This window comes from Sus scrofa, chromosome X (assembly GCF_054392235.1).
Source record: "Sus scrofa isolate SSC_HxYL_T2T_F1_AM1 chromosome X, Sscrofa_HxYL_maternal_Yorkshire_Landrace_v2.0, whole genome shotgun sequence".
Lineage (NCBI taxonomy): Eukaryota > Metazoa > Chordata > Mammalia > Artiodactyla > Suidae > Sus > Sus scrofa.
Genome location: NC_139401.1, coordinates 108,176,252 through 108,196,217, shown reverse-complemented (window position 1 = coordinate 108,196,217; position 19,966 = coordinate 108,176,252). Strand labels below are relative to the sequence as shown.

Genomic DNA, 19,966 nt, shown 5'->3' with positions numbered 1-19,966 from the left:
TGCCTGCCATCAAGCCATCAGCCACTGCAGCCGCCCACAGATGGTGCACCCTGAGGGGAATTCAGGATGGAGAAAAACAGGATACTGGCCCTTGATAGTTAAGATGCATATCTAAAGAATGATTTCAGTGAGCCCAGATTCTTACATCTTCCCATACAAAGAAAAGCTCTAAAATCACTAACCCGAGATGTCGTGTGTGTGTGTGTGTGTGTGTGTGTGTGTGTGTGATTAGCAGTCTTTTTTTTTTTTCTCTTTTTAGGGCTGCATGTGGAAGTCCCTGGGCTAGGGGTCAAATTGGAGCTGCAGCTCAACTATGCCACAGCCGCAGCAACTCAGGATCCAAGCTGCATCTGCGACCTATGCAGCAGCTCGCAGCAATGCCAGATCCTTAAGAATCCAACTAATTAAGATACTAGCGGATTCTTAACCCACTGAGCTGCAATAGGAACTCCAGCAGTAATTTTTTTTTTTTTTTTTGCTTTTTAGGGCTGCACTCCTGGCATATGGAGGTTCCCAGGCTAGGGGTCCAATTGGAGCTACAGCTGCCGGCCTACACCACAGCCACAGCAACGCCAGATCCGAGCCGTGTCTGTGACCTACAGCACAGCTCATGGCAACGCCGGATCCTTAACTCACTAAGCGTTGCCGGGGCTTGAACCTGTGCCCTCAAGGATACTAGTCAGTATCCTTTCCACTGAGCCACGATGGGAACTCCTCAAGTAATTATTCTTGAACAATAATCCTTAAACTGGCCAGAATAGTAAATAACGCATACTCTAAAAATGAACTCTGGGGAGATCCCGCTGTGGCACAATGGGATTGGCAGATCGGCAGTAGCTCTGCTGCACCAGGACGTAGGTTCAATTTCTGGCCCCGTACAGCGGGTTAAAGGATCCAGTGTTGCCACGACTGCGGCATAAGTCACAACTGTGGCAGATCGGATCCCTGGCCCAGGAACTCTATATGCCACAGGGCAGCCAAAAATGAAAGGAAAAAAATAAAAAATAAAAATGAACTCTGTAAACAGTGCTCCAGTTATTACAATTTCTATTTAATATTTACCAAGAGGATTTTGTCTGTGGGTATTGAAACTAGCCGGCTTTCATATTTTAATGTTTCATGACTCAAAAGAAAGAATTGAACAGGATTTCCTTGAAATTCTCTTTGAAACCTTCTGTCAAGTCAGACAGCGTCGAGTATGTTACCTCACCTCTCTAAACCTCAGTTTCATCAGCTGTGAAATGGAGCTGATAGTCATACCTACCTCTCAGGGCTGTTGAGAGGATCTGGAGAGTTAATCCTGTTTAGCACAACATCTGGCACATAGGAGGTCAAAATAATTAGCTATGATCCTGATTCTGTAGTTTTAGAGAAATCCCTGGTACTTGGTTGTATCCATCATTTAATCGGTAGAAGCAGGCTTAACTTAAATCCAGTCTGTATCGCTCTAGAAATTCTGAAGAAGGCCACAGCCCTTGGCAGATTTAAGAAATGATATTGGGAGTTCCCGTTGTGGTGTAGGGGAAACAAATCTGACTAGGAACATGAGGTTTCGGGTTTGATCCCTGGCCTCAATCAGTGGGTTGAGGATCCGGCGCTGCCGTGAGCTGTGGTGTAGGCCAGCAGCTGTAGCTCTGATTAGACCCTTAGTCTGGGAACCTGCATATGTCGTGGGTGCAGCCCTAAAAAGACACACACACACACACACACACACAAAAAAAAAAAAAAAAGGAAAAAAAAGAAAAAGAAATGATATTGTAACCCAAACAGGAGAAGTTGATTTCCAATTTTTCTAGTGGACAAGCTGAGGCACTAACCAATGATGAGGTGTGATATGATACAAGACAGACAGACAGGCAAGCACGGAGCTGATGACCAAACTCACATGTTTCTATCCTAATTGGCAAACAGCATGCTTTTACCCAGAAGTCCAGGCACTTTTACCCCCTGACCTTCATTGCTAGGCTGAGCCCATTACGAGACTCAATTTTTACTAAGGGGCTCCAGAGACCTGACTATAATTGCAAAAGTGAAAGGAGATCTTTTGCTTCCAAAGGCCTCAGTGCATCACCTCTCCCCAGAAGCTTCTTTCCCCAGGGAGTCAAGTCACAAACTTGGGTAAGCAGATCTCATGAATTCCTTGAAATACTACAAGAGCAAAGGGAACCCCAGCAATCACCCAGTGCCCCCGGGCAGGCCAGCAGGCAGTGGGGTCTTGGTGTGGGGTGCGAGGCCGAATGGATTCATTTTTGGCCTTTGTTCCCTTGGATAATGAGTGTGGTAAAGTAAGTGCTCTTAGAGTTCAGAATTATTACTCTCACCACATATTCCTCTGCAGTCCCTTCCCCAATTGTCCTTTTCTTTCTTTACAACCTTTGCTTTGTGGGGGGGGGGATTCATTTTCTCTAGGACATGTGGCACTTTCTTGCGACTGTTTTAGAGATCTGTAGGTCAGGGATCAATCCATTACATCAGTCTCCCATGGATGAAGTGAAAATCATTTAAAGCATTCCAATCAAACCATAACAGTTATAATAAATAGCAAAATTGTGTACTGTGGGTCCTGCATTGTTCTAAGCGCTTTGCCCACATTCACCCCTGGAATCTCCACACTAGTCTTTCGAGGTAGGTATTGTTGTACCTACCAGATGGGGAAACAGAGGCGCAAAGCAGTTAAGCAACAGTTGGATAGTCATCAAGTGAGAGAGTTTGGCTCCAAAAGGTCTCCTGAGCCATTCCCGAGCAGGAAGATGGGGAGCCGAGGGGAGTCCGGGACTGGTCACGCCTCTGCCCTGATGGACGGGGCTGCCTCCACATTCCTTCTAGTCCAGCTCCACCAGCAGGAGGCGATGCAGGTTTTGTGGGGGTAACAGTTTATGAGTAGGTAATTTGGGTGCCCTGTTTAAAAAAACCCAAAGGTATCTTCCTTCCAAAAATTTTGCAAAACTGGATGATCAAATGAATATGTTGCTACGGCACAGGCTGGCTCCGAGGCTGAGGCATCGTAAGGTTCACGGTACCTCTCTCTCTGCGTTGAGATGGCTCTGCTCCCTGCCCCGCAGGGCACTGGAGGCTCGTTTAGCCAGAAGAGTTTTTCCCTTTGCACTCCCAAACACGAGGCCCTCGGAAGCTGATCTGTCAGTAGCCATCCAACCTGTCAATAGCCAGCCAACCGACTTTGCCCTGGTTATGTCTTTACGGCCACAACCATCCCCGTTGTGGGAGTGAAAACATTAAAGACGGCGGAAACGTGTCAGGTGATTAGATAGAGCAATCTCGACATATGTAAATCTCGACAGTGCTAAATTTCCTCCCTGGGTTATGAAAGTTGCCCAGGGAAATGCAATCCGTTTTTCATTTGATGGACCATCAAAATGAGACTCCTCTTCGAGGGACAGTCATGGAAAAGCCAGGGATTAATACTCTTTTCATTTAACTCAGTTGTGTCTCCAAAGAGGGTACAGTGAAAGTACTGCCCAATCTGTCACTTGAACATTGTTTATATTTGTTGCTGGGATACCAAAGGCTCTTTTAAGCCTTTGGCTAAGGAGAGCACCATGCATCTGAACTTGTTCACCTGCACTTAAAGCAAATAATGGCTGAAATGATGGGAAAGCTCCTCCAAACATTTTGAGTGGAAAACAAGGCATTTTTTGTGTGTGTCCAGAAATTGCGGCATCCAATATTTGTTGTTCAAATAAATCTCCGCCTGCATACCGAAGTGCACATTACACATAATAAGACAAAGCTTTGAAAAGATAGATGTTAATTATTTTGAGATAAATCAGATTACCTTTGACCCAAACTCCACGCTGCAATTTTGTTGCTCAGCTTCTTGGTCCCGAAATTAATGTAAATCTTTACATTTGTAATTTTACTTGCCAACTCCAACCCACCCACACAGTCTGCAAATGACTGTTCTGAGTCAGAGACTATTCACTTACGACTGTGTTAGATATTTTAAAATGTTCTCAGGAAAGATTAAACCGCCTAATCCTGGTCCTTTCATAGATTCCACTTTATGTAAAAATGATGGAGTCAGAGAACCTCTAAACTGGAAGGGACTTTGGAGGAGAAACTAAGGCTCCGATATGGGAGGGGACTTGCCCCCAGGTCATTCGGTGACCAAAGCTAAAACTGCACAGGAAAAGACCTGGCTTCCTTTTAAGGTTTTAATAAAGGATCACACTTAGAAATCCTTGCTCAGAGTCCAGAAGCTGCCCCTTCCCCATCCTCCTGCCTCTGACAGCATCCGTGAGTCCTGGTACCCCACAGTCTGACACCGCTCTAAAACAAACATGCCATTTTGAATCCAAGCAGTCAGAATATGAATCAGATAAAAAACAAATCAGCTACTCTTACAACCCTATGCATCACATCGGCGGGGCGGGGGAGCGTGTGGCTAGACAAGAAACTGTTCCTAATGGTTATTTTTGAAGAGGGGGATCTGGGATGAGGGAAGGAGGACCAGGAGATGTTTGCTTTTCAGTTTATATCTTTACTGTTCAACTTTGATTACTATGGATAGGTATTAACGGGTTGAAAACCTCAAAGACAAATTAGAAATATTATGCTCATAAACTTCACAGGAGAAAAGAAATTTACCCCAGGAACCCTGACGCTTGAAAATCTATTATCCGCTATAGCAGTACTTTACAATTGTTGTCGACCGAAGTATCCATAATGGCAGAGGAGGCTGAAAGGTACCCCCCGCCCCCGCCCTGGGTCTGAGGGCAGTGCCAGAAAACGGTCCCCGGTACATAAGAACTCTCTTTGCAGCTTTAAAACGCATTCAAACTGTGCAATAGACTCTCTAACATATCCACATCTCTTTTAATACGAAAATAATGGCTTAAATGACTTACCATCCACGACAACTGCCCCTGTGGGGAGACACCCTTGGTTTCTTTCTCCAGCGGTCGGAGCACCGGGAGCACACTGCCTCCAGTGACTGAGCCGAGTGGCCCCTGGAATGGGGAGCGCGGCTGTGTGTGAGCTGACCTGTATTCCGGCTCTCTCACCTGGAATCAGGCTTCACGGATTCTATTAGGCATTGAATAGTAACAAAACAACGGCATAAATTAGGGGGTTGCTAAGATTGTGTACCATCAATGTTCGCATGAGCATAATGGACATAATGAATTCTATAGCACTATCCTGCACAGCTTGGAGAGATTAAAACCACTTTGTCTTTAAATTAAATTTCAAAAATCATTGAACAACAAGAATAGAAAGAAGAGAGAGAGGGAAAAAAAAAAAAACCCTCATCTATGTCAGCCACCCAATTGTCAGAGGCACCACTTGCTTTCTGATCATTAATGCTCGGTCCTAGGTTTATTTTAATAGCTGCCAGCGCAGTGAGTCCACAGCTATTGTAATAACTATAAAGGGGGCTTGGGCTCTCTTGTACTATGGTTTGCAGCCCTCAGTGGAGAGCCTCTTATCCCCTTTCAGGATCAAATTCTCTGCAAAAGACCGAAGCTGAAGTTTATTTTATATAAATGCTCCACAAAATAGTATGTCTAGGCTGTTGCAGAGAAAGAAAAGTGGGTTTGAATTCATTTTTGAGTAGTTCTCTGCTTGGGCAGATCTTCCTTCAACAAAATGGATGCTTAATTATGAAAAAATTCACAGAATTCACAGTAGGGTGCTTACTAGATGCCAGGCGCCACGATGATTGCTCTTCATGCTTTATGTTACTCAATTCTCACTCCCAACATCCCTAGGAAATAGGGCTAGCACATAAAATATCCCCATTTTACAGACGAGGAAACTGAGACCTGGGATTAAGTGACTCGCCCAACACCGTACAACTGAGCAAGCTGCGGAGTCAGGATTCAAATCCAGGTACTAAGATTTCTGGGAGTTGCCGTTGTGGCTCAGTGGGTTAAGGATCCGGTGTTGCCACAAGCTGCGGCATAGGTCACCTGCCAACGCGGCTCAGATCTCGCGTTGCTGTGGCTGTGGCATAGGCTGGCAGCTGCAGCTCCGATTGGACCCCTAGTCTGGGAACTTCCATATGCCATAGGTGCAGCCCTAAAAAAACCCCCCAAAACCCAAAGATATCTGGAGCCCCTGAAATCTTACGTGTCTTAATAATTATTCTAGTTACCATTTATAAAGTGTTAATTATGTATGTTTTATGATAGATGATTTGCTTTTTTTTTTTTTTTTTTTTTTTGCTTTTTAGGGTCTCACCCATGGCATATGGAAGTTTCCAGGCTAGGGGTCGAATCAGAGCTGCAGCTGCTGGCCTATGCCACAGCCACAGCAGTGTGGAATCTGAGCTGGGTGTGGGACCTACACCACAACTCACAGCAATGCCAGATCCTTAACCCACTGAGGCCAGGGATCGAACCAAAATCCTCATGGATACTAGTTGGGTTGGTTAAGCGCTGAGCCACAACAGGAGTTCCTACATAAATTCTTTAATCCTTGCAACAACCCTAGGAGGCAGGCATTATGATTATCTTCATTTTATAGAAGAGGAAAACGAGGCTTAGAGAAACTAAGTAACTTAGGGGCAGAATCCAGGCTTCTCTGATACCAGTAGAGTTTTGGTTAAGTAACTTTGTGTGTGTGTGTGTGTGTGTGTGTGTGTGTGAAGAATTCTCAACAACTAAGCTACACTGTGATTCAGGTGCTTAGCCAAGGGGCCAATAACAAAAAACTCTAGGATCCCCTGGGCATTAATGACTGCTATGCAGATGCTGGCTGGGAGCAGCACTTAAAACACACCAGCATCCGTGATGTTCCTCAGGAATGAGTTTTACCTGTGCAAGCAGATTCCCTTGCCTGTCATTTTCTACTTGGAATGTTGTGGCTTGACAGCCACGTTGCTTTATTCTTCATACAAATCTCAGGTTACAGGCAAAATCCACTGGATTTCTGAAGCCTTATCAAGAGCTACAGAAACTGCAAACACATTCTCATGTGGATCCCAAATAAGGGTTTATTCAAAAGAAACAAATGTCCTCCATTGACTGGGCTTACTCTTAGCATGTTAGGCAAAATGCGGATGCTCCATTTGCTCTTTGTAAAACAAGTTTTGAGGCTGTAAGATGCTCCCTCCATAATCTTTAACAGCAGTGCCATCTCAGCACTGCATAACTGTGCCAGCTCTAATCCTGTTTTGAATGAGATTAAATTGACTTGAGACAGGTGAAGATGGATGAAGGAAGGCAAGTAGATAAAAATTGGTTAAGAATATTTCACAATTCTCTTATTTAAATGAGATGAAATTCATAGAACCACCACTTCATTTTTGGCTGCAGTATGTAGTATGGGATCTCAGTTTCCAAAACAGGGACTGAACCCAGGCCCACAGTGGTGAAAGCACTGAATCCTAACCACTAGACCACCAGGGAACTCCCTAGAACCACTGTTTTAAAGTGAACAATTCAGTTTGTATTTTTTTCTTTTTGGCTGTACCTGTGGCATATAGAAGTTCCTGGGCCAGGGAAGGAACCTGTGCCACAGTAGTGACCCAAGCCACCGCAATGACAATACCAGATCCTTAAACTGCTGCACCATGAGAAGTCTTCAGCTTGTATTTGATTACTAACCACAAGGTAGGAAAGGTGGGCACGTAGCACTTTTTGGAGACAGTGCATCAGCTATGACTGCCTACAGGCAATGGGCCAATGGTTTTTGGATGCTCTGGGCCTGAATTTCTTTTTGCTAATGTATCCGAATATTGAGGAGTCACAAAACCAAGCTATTCTTTGCTAAGCAGATGGCTAAAGATTGGCTCCAGAAGAAAGCTCTTCATCTCAAAAGCTTCTGTAGCGTTTATTAAATTATAAAATATATTTTATATGGAAATAAACCACAAACAAAATTATATCTCAGATATTTTTTATTTCTTCAAATTTGTCATTTATCAGGAGTGACTGAAATAAAAAATATAATTGGGTCCCATCATTATCATGGAAATGGCTTTAAGAGAAAACTGGTCACGTGAGTATTATTGCTTCCCATTTTCAACCAGTACATAGTTGCCATTGATAAATAGACAGCCAACAGTCTGCCAGGAATGCTCAAGATATGTTATATAATACAACATGCCTGTTCACTGAGGGAGAAAAACTAGGAAATAACTTATGTGAACTTCTTGATTTCATCATACAAGACAAGCACAAAAGCACCACCCATGCCTCTGAGGACATTGGACCAGGCGCCCTTGAAAAAGGCTTTGGCTCCTTCGTCACGAGCAATCTTCCTCCAGCAGTCAAGCGTGCCTGTGTACATGATATCAGCTGCAAAGGACAAAGACAAGGCATTGGTGATCCGAGGCTGATGAAAAGTCCTTACGTTTAACTAGACCAAGCTAGAGCCCTACCTCTAAGAGCTAATGTCAGTTTTTAAAAATCCAACACTTAGACATTAGTGGGGGCAATACTGAAATCTTTATATGGTGACTAGAGAACAGGGATACGAGGACCATCAAGCATCCTCATCATAGGCATCCAAGGGGCCCGCTCCAAGGCAACTGTGGAGTAGACACACTCATCAGTGCCATCCGTGATCTCAACAGACTGCATCTTTCCAAGTCAGGCATCGCTAGGTTATGCCCACGCCTCCAGCTTTATATTCTGCTCAAGTGGAACTTACTTCCTTTGCGTCCTGACTGCATCATCATGCGTCGACGTACAGTGTCAAACGGATAGGAAGTCAACCCAGCAACTGCGGTGACGGACTGAGCGATCATCCAGCTGATGAAGATATGAGTATTCTTGGGATCTGGAAGCATTCCTGAGAATAGGAAAGAGACACTTTGACCAGAAAGCAGAGTTTTCCTGGCTGGTTCTCCACATCCCCTACCATCTCATCTTACACAGGGATTGCCCTGGGTGACCTTGGCTTCCTTCAGCAGTTACTTACTTACTTACACACACACACACACAACTTCTGGCTTCCGGAAAATCAGGATGCACAATGATCTTTTCAACCATCTCAGGAGAAGACGGTTTCAAAGCCCGTGGCAAACTTACCCTTTGCGGTGTCATAGATACCGAAGTAGGCAGCTCGGTAGATGATAATACCCTGCACAGACACGTTAAAGCCTTGGTACAGGCCCCTAATCCCGTCAGATTTGTAGATCTTAACCAGGCAGTCGCCGAGGCCTCTGAATTCCCTTTCAGCTCCAGCTTTGCCCACATCAGCGGCTAGACGAGTACGGGCAAAGTCGAGAGGGTACACAAAACACAAGGATGTGGCCCCAGCAGCACCACCTGAGGCCAGATTCCCTGCAAAGTAGCGCCAAAACTGGGTCCTCTTGTCCACACCGCCCAGGAAGATCTGCTTGTATTTATCTTTGAACGCAAAGTTGAGAGCCTGCGTGGGGAAGTATCTGATGACATTGGCCAGGTTACCACGCCAGAAGGACAGGACTCCCTGCTCCTTGGGGATACGAACCACGCAGTCTATGATGCCCTTGTACTGCTTATCTGCAGTGATTTGCTTGCTGGCATGCTGCACCTGACAGGTGAGAAGGAGGCCAACGGGAAGTTATAACCACGGAGAAGGGGAATGGAAAGAGAATGTATCATCTCAATGGACACCCTTAATGGTTAACTGGTCCGCCCCCTCCCCAAATCTAGTCTTCTATGTCACACAAGCTGGACCCTCCTAAACCTCTGACGCTGTCACAGGTGGAAGAGGTGATCTGCACCCTTGGAGGCATTAAGCTTCTACTCCTTTGGGTGGGGAAGGGGCACCCTCAAGCAGATCTGTGACCTTTAGACCTGGGAGAAAGGTCATTTCCTCAGACCCAGGTTCAGAGGCATTAGGGCGAATCCCACGTCGGGCGCGGTCACCTTGGTGACCGTGGCCTACACCTCAGGTTCCCGGAGCGGCTTCCCTCCTGCTCTGCCCCCTCCCTCCTCCCCGGTCTCCCGCAGGTGACCTGTGGGTCACCAGCTCTACGCCCGTGCGGACGCGCCCTCTAGAGCCCAAGCAGGAGAGCGCGCCGCGCAGGACGCCAGGCCGCGGGGACGCGCCGGCGGCTGCGCGGGGGAGGACGCAGGAGGGACACGCGCTTCCCTGCGCCGGCTTCCGGCCCGGTCAGGTCCGAGCGCGGCTGCTGGGCTGCGAGGCCGCTTCACCGGCCGCATGGCCTCCCCCGGACTATTATCTCCTTGCCGCGACCTTGAGGTCTTCGGTAAGGGCAAGTATCCCTCTTTCCAGCGCCGGCTTTCAGGCTTCGCCCTTGACCCCAAGGCCTGGGAGCCAGCCACTCCCGGGCTGCCCTATCCGAGTTCACTGCCTCCGGGATGCCCAGGCCCGGGTCTCCCTACCCCCATCCTCCGCCCCCGACCCCCTCCTAGATCCTGAACTTCTGGTCACTAAAGCACCTCCCCCAAGTTTATCTTTTGGCCCGACCCTGCGGCCAGCCCTGCCCTCACGCTGTCACTTCCCTGAACAGGTCCGGAGGGTTCGCTCTCGCCAGCCCCTGGAGCACCGCTTCCCGCGCGACCCCCTCCCCCCACTTCCTGGTCGGACTCTCAGGTCCCGGAGGTACCTGCAGCAGCAGCTTGACCCGCTCGATGGGCGCTACGGCAGTCTTGGAGATGGCCGCGGCTACTCCACCTGCCAGGAAGTCCTTGGCGAAGGACACGGCAGCATCTGTCATGTTGGAAGGAAAGAGGAGGCGGGCGACTGCGGGAACGGTAAGGAACCGGCTTGGACTCCGAGGCTGCGGGGCGGAGCGAAGCAAATGGCCGATTTATATACGGGGAGCCGGCGCCCCGGCGGTAGGCGTCGGGGGCGGACGCCGAGGCCCTGCGCGCGGGGCGGCGGGGCAGCTGAATGGCTCAGCGCGCGGAGGGAGGAGCGGTGGAGCCGGGCAGGGGCGGTCCTTCGCGCCGCCCGGGCTCGCCCGCAGCACCTGACCGGGCCCGAGGAAGGGCCAGCCCCAGGGAGTACCAGGTCCCGGGGCCCGGAGAGAGGTGGAGGTCCGGGTGGGCCTAGACGAGGGTGAGGCTCGGTATTTTAAGAGGACTTCAAGGGACAAACAAGCAACATCCCCTCCCTAAACTTGGTAGTCAAGATAAATAATATATAATGCAATACTAAAGGAAAAAAAAATAATAACACGTAGACAAACTACTACTCTTCACTGGCTAGTCTCCTGTTTTTGTAAATAAAGTTTACTTGGAGTTCCAGGGCAGAGAGGAGGGCGAGTCAAGTGAGGCAGGGCCTCGCAAGTGCAAGATGGGAGCCTGTCTTTATTCTAAATTTCAAAACATTGTTCATCATAGATTTTTTGCATTACTTTTGATATTTGAAAATAGTGTATTGGGAGTTCCCCGGTGGCCTAGTAGGTTGAGGACCCGACGTTGTCAGTGTTGTGGCTCAGGTCACTGTGATGCTGTGGATTCCATCCCTGGCTGGGGAATTTTTGTAGGCTGGCAGGTGCAGCCAAATAAAAATGAAAAAATGAAAAAATAGTGTGTTAAAAAATCATTTATCACAGAAGTTTCTGTGTGGTGCAGTGAGGTAAGGATCCTGTGTTGCTGCAGATGTGGCATGGGCTATAACTGAGGCACAGGTTCCGTTCCTGGCACGGGAACTTGCACCTGCCTCAGGTGCCACTGAAAGGGGAAAAAATTATTTATCTTGGTTACAGAGTTGTTTGGCATCTGCTTACATTTGGCGCCAAGGCAAGTGCCTCACTCTCCTCTCCTGGCACTGCCCTGGAGCTTGGTGTGTGAAACTAAAGGAAATCGGGGCACAGCAGAGCTGGGACACTGTGAGCATGCCTCAGACCCTAGTTTGCAAATGCAGTTTACCAAAGATCCTGAGGAGAATTGGCAGAGGAGCGTTCAGAGGACTGGGCTGGGGGTGGGGAAATTATTTTAGCCAGAAGCCAAAGATAGAGGTTATACCAGGAAGGTTAAGAGGCTGTATGAACTAGATTGGTCTTTGGGATTGAGTAGATTACCGAACTCCAGAAAAATTTAGAGGAATCCATAAGTTAGATTGATAGCCATTGTGTCCACGGAAAAGTGCTTACTGGAGTTCTCTTGTGGCACAGTGGGTTAGGGATCAAGCATTGTCACTGCAGTGGCTCAGGTAGCTGTTGTGGCGTGGGTTCCATGCCTGGCCCAGGAACTTCCACGTGTTATGGGCACAGCCAAAAAAGAAAAGTGTTTACTGAGCCCCTTACTCCCTGCACTGGGTAAGCACTTGCCATACATGTCCTTACAAACCTACTTGTTAGTTGAGTGCACTCCCTCAGATTCAGAACAGGAGCTGAGAGTGTCATCAAATCATACACACAGCCGTGTTTATAAGCAGAAGGGTAACTGTTGAAAACTCCAACTGCAGCTGAACCTTAGGTGCCCAGCAAACAGCATACATAGGTGGCATACCTCTCACTTTCCTTTCTTGCCCTCTCCCATCTTTTCCAGACCTGCCTGTTAAAGGGCCCAATTCCAGAATTCCTCCAGGAATGTCAGGTCCTTCCTCCAAGTATACTTTGCCATTCATTAATCTTCCCAAGAACCCCAATAATCCGAAGTGAGGAGCACACAGCAAGTGTTCAAGGAAGTGCAATTTTGACACCAGCTTTGTTGATCCTGGGGGGGGGGGTCCTCTTTGACCTGTGTTCCTGAGAGGCCACTCTGTTCTCATTAGCTGATTATAACAGTAATGCGGCTGGATACCGATGTGGTCTTGCTGCGTGGTTTCAGTGATGAGTGTGGTCTCTGAAAGTGATAAGTCTCTACCTCTACTGGTGACAGAATTAACAGCTAGAACAACAACAACAACAAAATCCACGGAGCATTTTATTTAGAGGGAGCTGGTTTTTAGAATGCATTTCCAAATACAATTCAAACCTTTCTACTTTGACCTCTTGACATTCTGATGAATGCCTTTTTATTCAGTTATCAATTACTCTGATCCACCTCACCATCACTTAAGTACCTTTTTCTGTCTTTCAGTGGCTACATCTGCTCTTCCCTTTGAACATGGTGCCCCCACCAAAGTCTATTCCAAGGCTCTTTTACTGTTTCAGGTACCTCCACATCTACTGTTCTGTCAGATTTATCTTTCTCTGCAAAAAGATGATCAAATAATTACATAGAATTTGTCCCTTTTCCATCTTTGGGTGCTTAAGTGTTGTTTTACTGAAGACGAAATACAAGATGTGTCACTTAAAAGCAACTTCATGGAGTTCCCGTCGTGGCGCAGTGGTTAATGAATCCGACTAGGAACCATGAGGTTGTGGGTTCGATCCCTGGCCTCGATCAGTGGGTTAAGGATCCGGCGTTGCCGTGAGCTGTGGTGTAGGTTGCAGACGTGGCTCAGATCCTGCATTGCTGTGGCTGTGGCATAGGCCTGCGGCTACAGCTCTGATTGGACCCCTAGCCTGGGAACCTCCATATGCCACGGGAAGTGGCCCTAGAAAAGGCAAAAATAAAAATAAAATAAAATAAAATAAAGTAAATAAATAAAAGCAACTTCATGCCATGACTTGGTAGTTCACTAGATCAACTGTGAGCTGGAGCACTTCTGGTTGCCTGTGATCAGGTATACTTCAGGGAGTTGGATGTTCTCGAAAGTGTCAAGGTCATGAAAGACAAAGAAAGACTGAGGAACTGTAACAGATTAAAGGAGACTAAGGAGAATGACAGATTAATGCAATGTGTGATCCTCGATTGGATCTTGGACCAGAAAAAGGACATTGGTGGTACTATTGGTGAAATTTGGATACATATCTATAGATTATTTAATAATATTCTACCAATACAATTCTTAGTTACAGTGGTTATGTAAGATGTTAACATGTGGAAAAGCCAAGAGAAGGATACAGGGAAGCTTTTTTAAAATTTTTTATTCTTTATACTGGTTTGGGGGGGGACATTTTTTTGGCCACACCCACAGCATGTAAAAGTTCCTGGGCCAGGGATCAAACCCATGGCACAGCAGTAGCCCAAGCCACTGCAGTGACAATCTCAGTTCTTTTTGTTTGTTTTGTTTTGCTTATTAGGGCCATACCCGTGGCATATGGAGGTTCCCAGGCTAGGGGTTGAATTGGAGCTACAGCTGCCGGCCTACACCACAGCCATAGCAATGCCAGATCTGAGCCGCCTCGCCTGAGTCTTTGACCTACACCACAGCTCACGGCAACGCTGGATCCTTAACCCACTGAGCGAGACCAGGGATTGAACCTGTGTCCTCATGGATGCTAGTTGGATTCGTTTCCACTGTGCCACAATGGGACTCCACAGTCCCAGTTCTTTAACCCAGTGTGCCACAAGGGAACTCCTGGGGGCAATGTTTTTATGTCTGAAAATTAAAAAAAGTTGGAGTTCCCATGTGGCTCAGAGGTAACAAATCCGACTAAAAACCATGAGGATGCAGTTTCTATCCCTGGCCTGGCTCAGTGGGTTAAGGATCTGGTGTTGCCATGAGCTGTGGTGTAGGTCGCAGATGCGGCTCGGATCTGACGTGGCTGTGGCTGTGGTGTAGGCCAGCGGCTACAGCTCTGATTAGACCCCTAGCCTGGAAATCTCCATATGCCTCGGGTGCAGCCCTAAAAAGACAAAAGGCGAAAAAAAAAAAAAAAAAAAGGAAAGAAAAAGAAACTAAAGCTAAGGCAGTGCCTAGTAACTCCCAGAAAAAACAAGGAGGAGGGTCAGAAATGATACTGAAAGCCTCAATTATCTATGGACTAACACACCCAGAGTATGGGTAATAAAGTGGATGTAAAATGTTAATACAAGCAAGGAAACACAATTTTATAGGTATTGTTCAAACTTGGTAGACTGGCATCAGGAAAAGGAAAGGTAAAACCTGGCTCAGAGAAACAGTATGTAGGAGAGCAGAGTAGTCATACATCAAAAAGGTATAACCAGTAATGCAGTGGTGGGAGGGTGAAAAGCACTCTGTGAAAATGAAAGGGAGAAATGAAAGTGTCATTGTGGAAGCAGTCAGGAGACTGCCCAGCCAGATAAAAGCTATGAATAGGACTTCATAAAACCATCACATCTCGAGAAATGGTGATCAGGGACAAAATCTATCTGAATATTGGAGTTCCCGTCATGGCGGAGCGGAAACGAATCTGACCAGGAACCATGAGGTTGTGGGTTCGATCCCTGGCCTCACTCAGTGGGTTAAGGATCCAGCATTGCCGTGAATTGTAGTGTAGGTTGCAGACGAGGCTCGGATCCTGCATTGCTGTGGCTGTGGCGTAGGCTGGCAGCTGTAGCTCCGATTCGACCCCTCGCCTGGGAACCTTCATATGCCGCAAGTGCGGCCCTAAAAAGCAAAAAAAAAAAAAACTGTCTGAATATCTGCTGCATTTCATTATTCTGATAGCAACATATTGGAGAAATTCTGGACTCTCATGCTGATAATTATAGTTCTCAGAAGACTGAAGAAGCAAATGAGGTAAATTGCTAAACTAGGCTTAATCCTGATGATAAATAAGGAAGATCTGGTTAACAAAATGAAAGTGACAAGAATCTTGGGGAATCTGACCAGGACTGACTAGTCTGGATCTGTTAAACAAAAGAATGCTGGGCATAGTCAGGTTAACTAACCTGTGGTGCGCACGCGCGCGCGTTTGTGTGTGTGTGTGTGTGTGTGTGTGTGTGTGTGTGTGTGTGTGTGTGTGTGTGTGAGACTTCAAAAGAATCAGAGAAAAGATAAATACGATCTTATGATCTCTTGGCCAAACTCCAAAGGAGAAAGATAGCTCAAGAGGGCAAGAGATTCCAAAGATAAAATTTAAACCTGTGTAATTTAGAAAAATTCCAGTGAGAAGTTAAAAAGAAAGATATATCTAATAAATTAAGCTGTCCTACCAGATTATTCTCTGATGAGCTCAGATTTTTAAAGTACATGTAATAGAGGACAGAGTGAGGTTTAAACTTCCAAGGACAAAGACCAAAAAGGATCACAAGTTTCTAGGATCTGAGTCAGAAGGGCTAAAGTCCAGAATAAACCCAGGCTTATAAAATGGGAAGGACCACAATAAAGGTTTCTTTTTTTTTGCTTTTTGTCTTTTTAGGGCCACACCCATGGCGTATGGAAGTTCCCAGGCTAGGGGTCCAATTGGAGCTGTAGCTACAGCCACAGCAACACAGGATCCGAGCTGTGCAGCTCACGACAATGCTGGATCCTTAACCCACTGAGCAGGGCCAGGGATTGAACCCATATCCTCATGGATGCTAGTCGGGTTCATTACCGCTGAGCCACAATGGGCACTCCATGGTTTCTAATGCTCTATTTAGTGCAGGGCATTTAAGAATAAGGAGCTAGAGCATGTGTGAGAAAGAACTGAGCGTCTTAGTTGACTGTGAGTTGGCAAGGCCAGAAAATGCTAATGAGTCTTGAATTGGGTCAAGACAATGGTCATGAAATGATCAGGGGACTTGCAGTTCCAATTGGGCCTTGGCTGGCCCGTAAAATTTTGTGCTCATTTCTGGATGCCTTGTTTAAGAGGACATTAACAAACTAGAACGTATTCAAAGAAGGCAGTCAGGAAAGCGAAGTGCCTGTAAATCATGGCACATGAGAAATGGCTGAATGAATGAGAGATATTTTACTGGGAAGGAGCTTTGGGTGAAGGGGGGGAACACATCATAACTGTGTTCATAATTGAAGCACTGTCATGCCGGCGAGAATCGGACATTCTATAATGGAATCAACATCAGCTGGCAGAAGTGTCAGGAAGGGGGACTTCAGCTGAACCAGAAATAACTTTCTAAAATATGAGCTACTCAAAAGCAGAATGGGCTGCTTCATGATGTGGGGAAATGAGTTCCCGTTGTGGCTCAGTGGTTAATGAATCCAACTAGGAACCATGAGGCTACGGGTTCCATCCCTGGCCTTGCTCAGTGGGTTAAGGATCCGGCGTTGCCGTGAGCTGTGGTATAGGTCACAGAAGCGGCTCAGATCCCGCGTTGCTGTGGCTCTGGTGTAGGCCAGTGGCTACAGCTCCAATTCAACCCCTAGCCTGGGAACCTCCATGTGCTGTGGAAGTGGCCCAAGAAATGGCAAAAAGACCAAAAAAAAAAAAAAAAGCCTACAAAAACAAACAAACAAACCAAAAAACCCCATGATGTGGGGAAATGCTTGTCCCTGGAAATGTTAAGAGTTGGGGTGAAATGACCACTTGTTAGGGACACTGTAGATGAGATTGCCATGTTGGTTGGAAAGAATTTTCTGCACCCTGCCAATCCTAAGAATCGATGGCTCTATTCTTTTGTATGTATAAGATTTTATGGATTGAGCATCTGAGTTTGGGAATCTGGGACAAAATTAGAAGAGAGAGGCAATTTGGCCTAGTGGTCAAGAGGGTGGGCTCTAGAGCCAAACTGCTAGAGGTCAGATACTGGCTCTGCCACTTGCAGTCAGGCTTTGGGCGGCTCAGCTTCTCTAAACTTCCATGTTTCCAGGTGTCAAATGGTAATGATAATGGTACCTATACCTGGAAGGACTAGAGGGACAGTTAAGTGAGATAATGTATGTGTAAACAGTGTAGAATATAGTAAGCATTCAATACATGTTAGTTTTTATTTTATTTTATATTTAAAAAAACTTTTTGGAGTTCCCGTAGTGGCACAGTGGTTAATGAATCTGACTAGGAACCATGAGGTTGCAGGTTCGATCCCTGGCCTTGCTCAGTGGGTTAAGGATCCGGCATTGCCGTGAGCTGTGGTGTAGGTTGCAGATGCGGCTCGGATCCCGAGTTGCTGTGGCTCTGGCATAGGCCGGCGGCTATGGCTCCGATTGGACCCCTAGCCTGGGAACCTCCATATGCCACGGGAGCGGCCCTAGAAAAGGCAAAAAGACATAAATAAATAAATAAATAAATAAATAAATAAATAAAAATAATTTTTTTTCAGGAGTTCCCATCGTGGCTCAGTGGAAGCAATCTGACTAGCATCCATGAGGATGCAGATTCAATCCCTGACCTCGCTCAATCAGTTAAGGATCTGGCGTTGCCATGAGCTGTGGCGTAGGTCACAGATGTGGCTCAGATCTGGCATTGCTGTGGCTGTGGCGTGGGCCAGCAGCTGCAGCTCTGATTCAACCCTTAGCCTGGGAACCTCCATATGTCGCTGATGCAGCGCTAAAAGACAAAAGAATTTTTTTTTTTTTTTTTTTTTTGGCTATGCCCATGGCCTGCAGAAGTTCCTGGGCCAGGGATCCAACCCATGCAACAGCAGCGACTCGAGCCACAACAGTGACAATGCCAGATCCTTAGCCTCTAGGCTACCAGGGAATTCCGTTAGATTTTATTAACACTAAGAAAAATACTCAGGTTGACTAACACTGAGTTTTAATGAACAAATCACTCCACCTCTGCTTAAGTAGGGTGGTAAGCCAGGTCTCCCTTCCAGGTAAGGACCCTACCTATAATCCAGTAACCAAATCAGAGACCATTTCAGGAAATTTGGGTCTCTAAGAGATACCCCAGAAAAAGCACTCTCATTTCTTAGACGGGGCTCGAATTTGCAGTGTGGAAGCCTGTAACATCACGTTGTGTTTATGGTGTAATTACTGAGGAGAAAACAGTGTTCCTCGTTTGTTGGCCAATCTTCCTGTCTGTAGTCTCATTTCTATTTCAGCTTCTGGAACAATCTTGCTCACTTCCAGTTTTCTTCACATTGCTTGTTTTGCTCAAGGCACCAGTGTATCCCTTTTGCCAATCCTAAACTCCTCAGTTTAGCATTTGAATCGGATTCCCCCCCCACCACCACCACCTGCAAGGATGTTGTTTCTGGCCCTTTTGGCAGGCTTAGAAAGTGTTTGATGGATCCGGCCCTGGGATAACCGCTTAAAACAGAACAAAATAACAGTCTTATTGAGGTATAATTACATACAATGTACATACGTACAGTTACATATTTAAGGTGTACAACTGGCTTCTCTCACTTGACATCTGTATTTATAGCTATATCTATCTTCCTCAGATTATTCCGTGCTTTTTGTGTAAGTCAGTTCCTTATTGCGAAGTAGCTCCATTGCCTGGCTATATCCCATTTTGTTTAGCCATTCCTCAATTGATAGACATTTGGGTCATTTCCACTTTTTGCCTATCATGAATGACACTGCTGTGAACATTCCTGTACAAACTTTTGTGTGGACATACATTTTCATTTCTCTGGGGTAGATGCCTAGGAGTGGAATTGCTGGGTCATATGGTAACTCTGTGTTGAACCAGTTGAGGAATTGCCAGACTGTTTTCCAAAATGATTTTACCATTTAATACCCCCAACAGCAGGGTACAAGAGTTCTAGTTACTCCACAGCTTGAGGCCCTTCTTTAGCCAACATCTCCCCAGTGTTGTTTCTTCTTGCTTCCTCCTCCCCTAGGAGTTTCTTCCCATCCACTCTTTTGGTGGTCTGTCTCAGTCTCTTGGCTTTAAGTGCCATCTATCTTCTGACTACACCCAAATTTCTACCTCCAGCCATCACTCCCTCCTGAACTCCAGATTTGTCCTGTTTGGCCAGGACAGTCCTGGTTTATGCTTATTAACCTGACATTATTAATGGTGTTCTGGTATATTAATTTCTATTGCTGCTGTAACAAATTACTGCAAACGCAGTGGCTTTTAAGCAACACACACTTATTATCTTATAGTTATGGAGGTCAGGAGTCTGACAGGAGTCTCACTGGACTAAAATCAAGGTGTTTGGCAGGACTGCCTCCCTTTCTCGAGGCTATAGGGGAAGACCTGTTTCTTGGCTCATTCAGGTTGTTGGCTGAATTCAGTTCCTTGTGGTTGTAGGACTGAAGTTCCCATTTCCTTGCTGGTAGTCAGCTGACAGTTATTCTTACCTTCTAAAGGCTACCCCCATTTCTTGGCTCCTGGGCAACTTTGTCTTCACAGTCAGCCAAGTCCTTCCCATGTCCCATTTCTTCTGCCTCTTATTGTAACCTGAGTCTCTCTTCCACCTTCCTCTTCCACTTTATCTGGGCCCACCCAAATAAGCCATGGTAATTT

The 19,966-nt window shown here is 46.3% G+C and overlaps 1 protein-coding gene across 1 annotated transcript; it reads right to left on the bottom strand.

Annotated features, from left to right (window-relative positions):
- Positions 1-7,840: 7,840 nt before the first annotated feature.
- Positions 7,841-10,703, bottom strand: SLC25A5 (solute carrier family 25 member 5). Its single transcript, XM_001927440.6, has 4 exons — positions 10,523-10,703; positions 8,994-9,480; positions 8,614-8,754; positions 7,841-8,258 (listed from the first exon to the last, which is right to left on the bottom strand). The coding sequence occupies exons 1-4, from the start codon at positions 10,631-10,633 to the stop codon at positions 8,101-8,103; spliced, it is 897 nt and encodes a 298-aa protein (XP_001927475.1). The 5' UTR covers positions 10,634-10,703; the 3' UTR covers positions 7,841-8,100.
- Positions 10,704-19,966: the final 9,263 nt, after the last annotated feature.

Bases quoted from the DNA above. Each gene is read 5' to 3' on its own strand.
- SLC25A5 (XM_001927440.6), bottom strand. From the start codon at position 10,633: ATGACAGATGCTGCCGTGTCCTTCGCCAAGGACTTCCTGGCAGGTGGA. The intron at 9,481-10,522 runs GTACCTCCGGGA...CTCACCTGTCAG, and splicing joins GGGTCAAGCTGCTGCTGCAG to GTGCAGCATGCCAGCAAGCA. The intron at 8,755-8,993 runs GTAAGTTTGCCA...TCCTATTCTCAG, and splicing joins TATCTATGACACCGCAAAGG to GAATGCTTCCAGATCCCAAG.